The sequence below is a fragment of the Pseudorca crassidens genome, chromosome 9 (genome assembly GCF_039906515.1).
Source record: "Pseudorca crassidens isolate mPseCra1 chromosome 9, mPseCra1.hap1, whole genome shotgun sequence".
Lineage (NCBI taxonomy): Eukaryota > Metazoa > Chordata > Mammalia > Artiodactyla > Delphinidae > Pseudorca > Pseudorca crassidens.
The window spans coordinates 92056423-92068714 of NC_090304.1; the positions used below are offsets into that span (position 1 = coordinate 92056423).

Here is a 12292-nt window from a genome sequence, read left to right on the forward strand (position 1 = left end):
CCACCAACAGTGCAAGAGGGTTCCCTTTTCTCCACACCCTCTCCAGCATTTATTGTTTGTTGATTTTTTGATGATGGCCATTCTGACCAGTGTGAGTTGGTACCTCATTGTGGTTTTGATTTGCATTTCTCTAATAATTAGTGATGTTGAGCATCTTTTCAGGTGTTTTTTGGCCATCTGAATGTTTTCTTTGGAGCAATGTCTGTTTCAGTCTTTCACCCATTTTTTAATTGGGTTGTTCATTTTTTTGATATTGAGCTGCATGAGCTGTTTGTATATTTTGGAGATTAATCCCTTGTCGGTTGCTTCATTTGCAAATATTATCTCCCATTCTGAGGGTCATCTTTTTGTTTTGTTTATGGTTTCCTCTGCTGTGCAAAAACTTTTTTTAATTAAAAAAAGTAATTTATTTATTTATTTATTTTTGGCTGCATTGGGTCTTTGTTGCTGCACACGAGTTTCTCTAGTTGTGGCGAGCGGGGGCTACTCTTCATTGTGGTGTGCAGGCTTCTCATTGCAGTGGCTTCTTTTTGTTGTGGAGCATGGACTCCAGGTGCACAGACTTCAGTAGTTGTGGCACACAGGCTCAATAGTTGTGGCTCATGGGCTCTAGAAAGCAGGCTCAGTAGTTGTGGCGCACAGGCTTTGTTACTCCACGATATGTGGGATCTTCCCGGACCAGGGCTCCAACCAGTGTCCCCTGCATTGACAGGTGGATTCTTAACCACTGTGCAACCAGAGAAGTCCCTGTGCAAAAGCTTTTAAGTTTAATTAGATCCCATTTATTTATTTTTGTTTTTATTTTCATTACTCTAGTAGGAGGTTCAGAAAGGATCTTGCTGCAGTTTATGTCAAAGCGTGTTTTGCCTATGTTTTCCTCTAAGAGTTTTATAGTGTCTGGCCTTATATTTAAGTTTTAATCCATTTTAAGTTTATTTTTGTGTATGGTGTTTGGGAGTGTTCTAATTTCATTCTTTTACATGCAGCTGTCCAGTTTTCCCACACCATTTATTGAAGAGGCTGGCTTTTCTCCATTGTATATTCTTCTTCTTTGTCATAGGTTAAGTGACCATAGGTGTGTGGGTTTATCTCTGGGCTTTCTATCCTGTTCCATTGATCTATATTTCTATTTTTGTGCCAGTACCATACTGTCTTGATTACTGTAGCTTTGTAGTATAGTCTGAAGTCTGGGAGCCTGATTCCTCCAGCTCCGTTTTTCTTTCTCCAGATTGCTTTAGCTATTCGGGGTCTTTTGTGTTTCCATACAAATTGTGAAATTTTTTGTTCTAATTCTGTGAAAAATGCCATTAGTAATTTGATAGGGATTGCATTGAACCTGTAGATTGCTTTGTGTAGCATAGTTGTTTTCACAATATTGATTCTTCCAATCCAAGAACATGGTATATCTCTTCATCCATTTTTGTCATCTTTTATTTCTTTCATCAGTGTCTTACAGTTTTCTGAGTACAGGTCTTTTGCCTCCTTAGGTAGGTTTATTCCTAGGTTTTTTTTTGTTTTGTTTTGTTTTTGATGCAGTGGTAATTGGGATTGTTTCCTTAATTTTTCTTTCTGATCTTTCATTGTTAGTGTACAGGAATGCAAGAGATTTCTGTGCATTAATTTTGTATCCTGCAACTTTACCAAATTCATTGATGTGTGCTAGTAGTTTTCTGTTAGTATCTTTAGGATTTTCTGTGTATAGTATCATGTCATCTGCAAACGATGACAGTTTTACTTCTTCTTTGCCAATTTGGATTCCTTCTAATTCTTTTTCTTCTCTGATTGCTGTGGCTAGGACTTCTAAAACTATGTTGAATAATAGTTGTGACAGTGAATATTTTTGTCTTGTTCTTGATATTAGAGAAAATGCTTTCAATTTTTCACCATTGAGAATGATGTTTGCTGTGGGTTTGTCATATATGGTCTTTATATGCTGAGGTAGTTTCCCTCTGTGGTCAGTTTCTGGAGAGTTTTTATCATAAATGGGTGTTGAATATTGTCAAAAGCTGTTTTTGCAGCTATTGAGATGATAACATGGTTTTTATTCCTCAATTGGTTAATGTGGTGTATCACATTGATTGATTTGCGTATATTGAAGAATCCTTGCATTCCTGGGAGAAATCCCACTTGATCATGGTGGATGATCCTTTTAATGTGTTGTTGGATTCAGTTTGCCAGTATTTTGTTGAAGATTTTTGTGTCTATGTTCATCAGTGATATTGGCCTGTAATTTTCTTTTTTTGTGTGATATCTTTGTCTGGTTTTGGCATCAGGATGATTGTAGCCTTATAGAATGAACTTGGGAGTATTTCTTCCTCGGTAATTTTTTGGAATAGTTTGAGAAGGGTAGGTGTTAACTCTTCTCTAAATATTTGATAGAATTTGCCTGTGAAACCATCTGGTCCTGGACTTTCGTTTGTTGGAAGATTTTTAATCACTGTTTCAATTTCAGTACTTATGATTGTTCTGTTCATATTGTCTATTTCTCCCTGGTTCAGTCTTGGAAGGTTGTACCTTTCTAAGAATTTGTCCATTTCGTCCATGTTGTCCATTTTATTGGCATATATTTGCTTCTAGTAGTATCTTATGATCCTCTGTATTTCTGTGGTGTCTGTTGTAACTTCTCCTTTTTCACTTCTGATTTTATTGAGTTGAGTCCTCTCCCTATTTTTCTTGATTAATCTGGCTCAATGTTTATCAATTTTGTTTATGTTCTCAAAGATCCAGCTTTCAGTTTCATTGATCTTTGCTATTCTTTTCTTCATATCTATTTCATTTATAACTGCTTTGATCTTTATGATTTCTCTCCTTCTACCAACTTTGGGTTTTGTTTGTTCTCCTTTCTCTAGTTGCTTTAGTTGTAAGGTTTGGTTGTTTATTTGAGATTTTTTTGTTTCTTGAGGTAAGATTGTATTGCTATAAACTTCCCTCTTAGAACTGCTTTTGCTGCATCCCATAGGTTTTGGATCATCATGTTTTTGTTGTCTTTGTCTCTAGGTATTTTTGATTTCCTCTGTGATTTTTTCAGTGTTCCATTGGTTATTTAGTAACATATTGTTTAGCCTCTGTTTACTTTTTTTTTAAAGATGCAAAATATCATAACTATTATTAGAGCATGGTCTTGTTGTTTCCTAAGGAAATGGCCCAGTAAAAAGGAGTGGGTTGATGACTGTCACAGTTATCAATGCATTGCCTCTCAGCTCCAAATTCACCCATCAGTATATTCTCTGCAGTGACAGACAGAATTATTTTAAGTACCTCTCCTTAAGGTGAGCGTGTTGTCGAGCTTTGTCATTAGAGGGCATTGGAGGGACAGTACAGGAGGAAGGCACTATCCCCTGTCACTGCCTACAACAGTGGGTGGGCATTGTGAGTATGGAGAGTTCCAGTGGAGCTCTTCCTGTCTTGTTCCTAGAACCAGGCAATTTCTCAGTGACCTTGTAGGCTTGTCCTTTCCCAACAATAACTTTCCCTGGCTTTCGTACACAGAAAACGACAATCTGTGGCTTCCTGCCAGTGAAGGCCTCCTGCTTGCTCAGGCCCCGATTCCCTCTCTAGGTCCCTGGGCAGGTCAGCTGTCCTGACCCCCGCCCACTTTACATGCCCCCATCCCTGCTTGCCGATCACCTGTATTCCATCTGCACTACAGAGGGTCACTTTCTGCTTGCCCAGCAATTGCAGACCATCTGTGACCTGGACAAACCAGTGATCTTTTCCGCTGCCCAGTGGGCTGAACTACATCTTCCTCAGCAGGGTCTGAATTCTAGCCTTGGGGAGGGCTCCTTCCAAGTTGCTCCTTCCTTGGATACCCTCTGTCTTCCCTAAGGGTACAATATAGAGTTTCCTTCTATCTTACAGTCACTCGTTTATCAGAGTGTAATAATTTTTTATATCAGACGTCCTGTAATTTTTAATATTGTCAGTTTCTTCTCAGTATACTCTTTAACATCCTTACCTCTTGATAATAATCATTTCCCTTGGAAATATTTACCTTTTTGTTTCCTTTAGAAATATTTATCCATCTTGTCTAAGAATCCATTCTATCCAAAAGGCTGTGTGCCAGTAATTTTTACTTGTTTCTCTCATTGGAAGACCAGTTTGCAGTTGCTACAGACATACTGCGCAAGCATCTCAGACAGGAAGTGACCCACCAAACATCAAGCAGACGTGGCAACAGTTACTCTGTGTTTATAATGATTCATTTTGAGAAAAACTGATTCATTTTTGGGAAGAACTGAAATCATTTTGGATTTCCGCTAGAAAGTGCTCACTTCTGAGGTCTATCATTCTGAATGCATTACCCTGAGCTTGCACTTCCTCTTAGGGTTCACACATTACAAACAAATACTTCTTCTCTTTTCTTTTCTTTCAAAAAAAAATCTCTGGGTCACATTCTAATTTTAGTTGCTCTTCTAAAATTATAGTCCTCTGTGTTCTTTAAAAAAAAATCTGACCCTTTAGCAAGACCTTCAGTGACCTTGCCAACCTTACCCAATTGGAGAGTGGTAATGGAAAGTCACTTTATTAATAAAAGAAAACAGATGCTGTTCCAAAGTTCCATGGTTTCACAACTGTTGTTCATTCTGACGTTAGCAACTATAGCAGTCTGTGATGATGCCTGAGTTATGTTACCAGTCCCTCTCTCCCTCCCTCCCTTCTTTCTTTCCTTCTTTTCTCTCTCGCTCTCCCTTTCTCTTTCTCTCTCTCCCTTCCTCTCCCCTTCCTCCCTCCCTATTCTTTCCCTCCCTCCCTCCCTTTATTTTCTTCCTTCTCTTTCTCCTTCTTTTCTTCCTTCTCTCTTTCCTACCCTCTCTCTTATTTTCCTTCCTTTTCTCCCTCCCTCAGTTGCCTTCCCATTATAATTAGGATAGAATTCAAACTCCTTGCCATAGACTACAAAGGCCACATGTGATCTGGTCCCTACCTTCCTCTCTAACTTCTTCTCCCTCCATACTTCTCGCACTGACAATACTCCAGGCATAATGGTCTCCTGTTCTTTAAATAAACTAAGCTCCATCATGTCTCAGGGGTTTGGTACTTGCCATTCTTTCTTAAGGATTGCTGTCTTCAGTTTGTCTCATGGATGCCTCCTTTCCATTATTTTGATCTCGCTTGTAATGGCTTCTCCTCTGAGGTGCCTTTTTGAAATGCTCTAACTAGTCACCTCCATCACCACCATGCTGTCACTCTGCATCACATTACCCTATTATATACTTTGTTCATACTACTTTAGTAGTGTGGGATTATTTTATATCTTTTTTGTTTATCTTTTTCCTTTATTACAATATAAGTTCTTTGATGGCAAAAAATTCATGTGCCTTTTGGACCACTGTATCCCTAAAGTCTTGAATAGTTCCTGACACATGATAAGGGACTTACTATTTTTAACCATCTGTTTACTGGGCACTGAACTGTGAATTGTGGTTCATGGGCAAATAAGTAGAAAAATTATTATCCCTTTCCTGAAGGAAACTGGATAAATGGATTTAAGATATTCCTATTATAATTGTCTTTTCCTAGATGGAACAAGAGTATGTCAGGGGCCCAGTGATATCTGGGGCATGGTTTAGAGGGAAAAATTAAAGAAGGATATTATACCAAAATACTTTATAATAATTATATCACCCTATTCAACTGAAATTCTCATATTCTTTTTCGGTCAAATTTTGGGAAGGCCTATTACAATGCAAGTGAGGGTGATGAAAATAGTAACCCATATGTGTAGATTATAGAAACCAATGTTGATTATCTACATTATGGTTTTCAAACATTTTAAGCGGTAGAACCTTTTTTTCAAATCAAAAGCCTACCCAGAAGCCCAATAAACATGGGTAAAAATGGCTGATATTCTGGCTGAAGTGGTGTGGAAGAACTGGTACCCTGTGCACTGAGCACTTCTCCTAACTCCTGTCCCTCCAGGCAGTACCTGCAGCACCACCCAGAGCTGTACAGAGCAAGGTTTGAAAATCACAAATCTCCGACTAACTCCTTCGTTTCAGAAACTGAGGCCCAGAGAGCTGAAGTGACTTATCCAAAGTTATGTAAGTACTGTCAACAGAAGGACTGAAGCCCGGCTCTCTGAATCCTAGAGCACTGTGCTTTCAACTCTTTTATCTGGTATTCCTAAAGGATAAATTCTATAGAATAGATCAGCTCCTAGCAGTGGGAGTCCCTCTAGGGAGAGAAATGTCAGAGGCTTTCAGTATCCAGAGGGTCTTGCTTCAAATTCTGTTGCTCCTTCAGGACCATGTACAGGGAGCATTGCCTCAAAAGGCTTCTCTTCCCACTTGGAAATCATCTTGAACTTGTCTCGTAAATAAGGAAATGGGACTACTTTCTCCAAATATTTATTTTATAATGACTTTATTGCTCTGAATTTCCATGCATCACAGAGAACTTTTAACCATTAGGTGTCTTGACTTCCTGCTTGTGAAAAGTGGCATGACTCTGATCAAGAAGTGTAGCTCCTTTTCATAAGTATTTTTGTGTTTATTTGTAAGTGGAAGCCCAAATTAGAAATAACTGATTTGGTTGAGTTGCTGGTTAATAAATCAGCCATAGTGCAGATTTTCTCTTTTTAATTGAGAGTTCAGAGCCAACAGCATCTGGCATGATAGCAAACACTTAATAGATGTCTTTAATTAAGTGACTAAATTAAAGCGATATGTTTTATCTAGCAAATAAAGTTTAACAATATATTAATCTGATTTCTGACTACAGATTGGGATGGGTGGACATTATTTGTGCCATATGCAATTGTTATATCCCAGGCATCAATAATGCTCACATTGAGATCCTGAAAAATGTCCTTTATGGCAAGATATTGGATGTAACCATGAAAGTCACTAAATCTCTCCACATCAGTGTGCATCTCCCTGATGTTTTCTGCCTTGATGATAACCATAGTGTCTGGGCTTCTCAGAAGAAGGCGCTGAACTGCATCATGGATACTGAGGGCCCTTCGGAGAAAAACATTAATGGGAAAGGGTCTGAAGTGCTGGCCCAGAGAGATAACAATGATAGTACTTTTTCCTCCTCCAGTTCTGTCAATAACCCGAGCGATGTACTCAATCTCTTTGACTGAATAGGCCAGTGATACAACCAAGGGGTAACTATGCTTTTGCCACTGGATTTTGATATTCTTGTCCAAGTCCACAGCAAATTGTTTTTGAAATTTTCCAGATTCATGCAGATCCACTGACTTCAGGGCTGATGACAAAGGAAAAAAAGTTACAAAGGTCATAAAAATAGAAGAAAAGATTTGGTGTTTATGATTAAATAAGTTAATCCTGACTAATTTATTATAGGTTTAAATGAGAGAATAGTTTGAAAATTATTGAGCAACCAAAAGTGTTATACAAATAAGAAATTATATCTGCCCCTCTGTAGAACCATGTAGAACCAAATTGACTGGCGATGGTGAGCACTGAGATCACTTCACTGGAGGATAATGGAGTCACTTTTGTGGGTATTAGTTTTGTACGTTTTGCTAACTATAGACTAAGTTCATTTGAAGATAGAGAAAGATACCAATTGATGTCTTTATATTTCAAAAAACAAGTAGCCCTATTTCCCCAAGTCCTCTGTAAGTTCCCTTAAGACTGGAATTATATTTTATACTTCTGTGTTTCTTTTACATATGCATGAAATGGCACTGAATACATCATCTATAATAATAATATTACTACTCATTTGTGAAGGACTTTACAGTTTACAAAGCATTTATTAGGACTGATATATTCATTTACTTCAAAGCTCAATATATATGCATATATGTATTTAATTGCCATATTGTAGAAAAGAAAACCAAGAGATGAAATGACCTGTTCAAGATTACACAACTAGTAAGTGACAGAATCTGTACCTAAACTTGAAGTTTCTCACAATTCTTGTGAAAGTAGTCTACCCAATCTTAAAACTTTTGAAAAGTATAATATGGATAGAAGAAAATGAAGTCCCTTCATTTTTCATCGTATTAATTAGACCCTTGTCAAACTATCAAGGCCAGCTGCTTTGTAGCTAGAACTTCTGAGGAAAATGTGTAGTAAAGGATTATTAATGCTTTGTAACATGTATCATCTTAGAAGTAAAGGGCTGCACTTAAAATCTTAACCAGTGTGGTTTGAAAATAGTGATGCTGGAGGGTTGGGTGGAGGAAAAGGGCAGAATTTTTTCTTCATTCCGCTTCTAACATATTTCAGTTTCCTTTTCCAAAGCACACTGTAGCCATACAATTTAACTTTTAACAATATGTGCAACAGATGTTTTGCTACCACAACTTGAAAGGTCAGCCAAGAGGGTAGGTAGCTCAATAATTTAGTACTTTCTATAAACTAAGAGACCCACAGTTATAGGATGTGATGCTAGAGGTTATCCCCAGACCCTTAATTTTATAGATGAGGAAACTGAGGTCTGGTGGAGTTTAGTCATTTACCAGAGGTCACAATTTAAAACTCTCCCCTTCTGTTGGAGGGGATCCAAGGCCCTACTGATTTTCACTTTTTACTGGGAGGATCAGCTTACACCCTAAGTTGGAGATCACAAGAGTGGCATCCTGTCAGGAAGGCCAACAGGGAGCCACACCAGCTGCACTGTCCCCAGTGGTAAAAGCCAGGGTCCAGGACAGGCAGTGACAGTTTTCTAGGTAAGAGTGCTAAGATCTACTAGTGGATTCTGAATTAGTATTGATGCATTCTTGGTTTAGTAAAAGGAGCAACTGGACTAGGATTCTAGCAAATGAATTCTAGCCCCAACTCTGATGTGAACTAATGATAATCATTGCAATAGCTGTTGTTTACTGGGCACTTTCTGAGTGCTCATGTGTCTTGCAATGTGTTAAATATTTTATAACCATTACCTCATTTACTCTTTATAACCGCCGCCAGATGCTGTTGTTATTTTTAGTTCATTGATGAGGAAAATAAGTACTATGCCCAAGGTCATGGCTTCTAAGTGGCACAATCTAGGTCTGTTAGGCTCCAAAGCCCCTACTTTTAACCACTGTGCCTACCTGATGTGAAGCCATTATCTTACTCCTAGCATCTGTGCTTCCATGATATAATAATAGTGATGACAGCTTACACCAAAGGGAACTTAGTATGTAGCAAACGGTATTCTAAATGCATTGTGTATATTACCTCATTTTACCAGGTGGGTACTATTTTCATCTCCATTTTACAGATGAGGGAACTAAGGACAAAATCACTATGTAGTTATGTAACTTGCCCAAGCCCATCCAGCTAGGACATGTAGAGGCCATATTTTGATCCCAAGACATCTGGATTTAGAATCCACACCCTTAATCATCATGCCATCTGTAGAAGGTGGACAGTATAATATCTTATCATTGTCTGCTCTGTCCATGATTTTCTGAGCATGCTGGATAAATACTGAAGTGTGAATTTTGCAGGGATAGGCATGGAGTAAACCTTTTTCTAAACTGGCTCCCTTCTAGTCAATAAATGTATTCTTTTAAAGAAAAGACAATGATGTTTTGTGAAAAGTGTTGGTGTGCTGTGATTAACAAATATGAAAAAGAAGAGGCATTTCCCATATTCATTTCTCCCCTTGAAATGAAAAAGATGTTTCTGAAAAGGATATGAGTAATAACTTAGACAGGCATACTCTTGATACTGCTTTTGAAGTATTCAATCCACTGGCGGATCGTGGAATCTCCCATTAGATGTATGAATTTTCCTCTCAGGCATTCTTTCATTTCGATTGGAGCCAAACTACAGGAGACAGGATTCCATGTGTCTTTCCAGACATATCCACTGGGGATTGTGGATGCCATTCCAAACTTGCATTTCTTTTTCATTGGAGCTGTCTTTTCTGCTAAAGAATCAACAAGATAGGATCTTCTAAAATATCACTTTACCCATCAGTATTTATTAAGAACCAACTGTCTTTTCTAAGTATCCTTTTAATAGGGTGTGAGGATGGAGGAAAAGCCTTATTGAAGCATCATTATCTTAATGGAATACTTATTTTTCAGAAAAAATTTTCTCTGATAAGAATTTTCTAAATGATACCCATTAATGTTCATTACAGAGAACAAGATTTCTCCCAGGAAAAAGACCTTCTAGGTAAAATTTAAGTATTTGTTTGCCTTCTTATGAAAGGAAAGACATCAATTCTTGCTTAGTAATGAAAACTCAATTATCTTGTCATTTTATCCCACTTTACCCCCAAGTTTATCACACACTGTCCTAGTGTGTTTTTTGTTTCTGTTTTTCTTTCTTTCAAAGAGCTCAGATTTTTATTGAACGTGTTACTAAAGAGGTTTAGTCAAAAAGACCAAAGCCCATGTCATCATCAGACTCTTCAGATTCTTCTTTCTTTGCTTCCACTTTCTTCTTTTCAGCTGGGGCAGCAGTGGTGGGGCGGGCGGGACCTGCTGCTGGGGCAGCACCAGCTGCTGGGGTAGGTCCACCAGTCCCCACGTTGCAGATGAGGCTCCCGATGTTGACATTCGCCAAAGCCTTTGCAAACAAGCCTGGCCAGAAAGGTTCAACATTTACACCAGCTGCTTTAATGAGGGCATTGATCTTATCCTCCATGACCGTCACCTCAGCGTCGTGCAGGATGAGGGCCAAGTAGATGCAGGTGAACTCCGAGACAGAGGCCATGGTGGGGGCGAGTGCTAAATGGGGGCTGCCGGGTGTGGTGCTTGTCGCCAGATGAAGTGAGGGCCTCTCCCCAACGCGGCTTTAGCTTCCTCGGAAGGATGGAGCACCTTAGCGGCAGCTGAGGACTGTCATAGTGTCTTAAATGCCACAATCAAACTGTAAATCCTTTGAGTTAAGTGCATGGAAATATAAAAAAAATTAAAAACTAATTTGGTTTGGGACCTGGACAGTCCACATGGATATGGCTGTAGGCTGGAGCAGAGTCCTGGAGGTCCAGAACAGGCCAGGTATTAACCCGTTAGTCACTGGTTTGTGAAGAGTCTGGGAATCTGATGGACTGACGTATCTAGCCTTGGTGGTCTTGGGGCAGTGATTATCCACCAACCAAAGGAAGTGGTTTAATATTTTAATAACCGGTATGAGTATCCTTGTGTATCCTGGGTGAAAAATGCCATTTCTACCTGTAGGTCGTATATACACTTCAGTGTAAATGAGTTCAGTAGCAATTAGCAAGTTGTTAATGTCGAATTTAAAGGGACACAAAAGTTCTTGCCTTAAATCATTTTAGATAATGATTTCCTAGGATGTTTTGAGCCAAAGAAATTGAAGAGCAATTAATAAATATAAGTGTGGAATTGCTATTTTATATGTTAAAATGTTTGAAAGGCGGCAAAGACAAAGAGGGGGAAATTGTAATGAATTGACTTATAGAGGGCAGGTTAGAAACCTCTAGATGGTGATTCTTGTGCTTGTAGCAATGTGGGAAGTGCTGATGGTGGTGGTTTGGGAATAAGACCTAGGTGCAAATTAGGAGAGAGTTTTGACATTTGAAGGTTGATGTGTCTGATGGGCAGGTTATCTGTTGCCTGATAGATAATGATAAGATTGATGATGAGAGTTATATTTATTTATTTATTTTTATTATTTTTGGCTGTGTTAGGTCTTCGTTACTGCACGTGGGCTTTCTCTAGTTGTGGCGAGCGGGGGCTACTCTTCCTTGTGGTGCACAGGCTTCTCATTGCGGTGGCTTCTCTTGCTGTGGAGCATGGGCTCTAGGCACACGGGCTTCAGTAGTTGTGGCACGTGGGCTCAGTAGTTGTGTCTCGTGGGCTCTAGAGCACAGGCTCAGTAGTTGTGGCTCACGTGACATGTGGGATCTTAGTTGCTCCGTGATATGTGGGATCTTCCTGGACCAGGGCTCCGTGACATGTGGGATCTTCCTGGACCAGGGCTCAAACCCATGTCCCCTGCATTGGCAGGCGGATTCTTAACCACTGCACCACCAGGGAAGCCCTCATGATGAGAGTTATAAAACAGGTTTATGATTCTATTCATTTATTCACTTAGGTAACTGGCATCTTGACCTACCATAGACCAGCCTGATAAGCAGAGTAACAATAGGACAGGTAATAGTGAATAAGTCCGCAAAAAGAAGAAATGCTTTAAATGGGACTAGTACTAAGTACCACCCGTCAAACACAGGGAGAACTTACTGTTGCATTTGGAGACAGTAATGGCGCCAAACTTTTCCATCATCTCTATACCCACATTTGACCTTAACGAGACAAATATAGAAATTAATCTGCAGGTGGCCCCAAGATCAGGAAACACAAGAAGCCACATTACCCATTGCTTCAGTTATTTCTTGTGATAATAACTGACTA

At 39.1% G+C, this 12292-nt stretch overlaps 1 protein-coding gene, 1 long non-coding RNA gene and 1 pseudogene across 6 annotated transcripts in view; 1 reads left to right on the top strand and 2 right to left on the bottom strand.

The window, feature by feature from the left end:
- Nucleotides 1-6561: 6561 nt before the first annotated feature.
- Nucleotides 6562-12292, bottom strand: part of LOC137230882 (NXPE family member 4-like) — a 74901-nt gene continuing 69170 nt past the window's right edge. For 2 of the 3 annotated variants that reach the window (XM_067751091.1, XM_067751088.1), the window contains 3 exons: nucleotides 12122-12183; nucleotides 9625-9834; nucleotides 6562-7209 (listed from right to left, as the gene is read on the bottom strand). In XM_067751091.1, coding sequence (XP_067607192.1) covers nucleotides 6674-7209; nucleotides 9625-9834; nucleotides 12122-12183 — 808 coding nt within the window. In that variant the 3' untranslated portion in view covers nucleotides 6562-6673. The remainder of the gene's footprint in view (nucleotides 7210-9624; nucleotides 9835-12121; nucleotides 12184-12292) is intronic. The other variant, XM_067751089.1, reaches the window with a different exon arrangement.
- The window catches only part of LOC137230884 (uncharacterized), a 46862-nt gene continuing 41770 nt past the window's right edge, over nucleotides 7201-12292 (top strand). For all 3 annotated transcript variants that reach the window (XR_010946285.1, XR_010946283.1, XR_010946284.1), the window contains exon 1: nucleotides 7201-8644. This is a non-coding gene — a long non-coding RNA (uncharacterized lncRNA). The remainder of the gene's footprint in view (nucleotides 8645-12292) is intronic.
- Nucleotides 10236-10664, bottom strand: LOC137230883 (large ribosomal subunit protein P1 pseudogene; annotated as a pseudogene).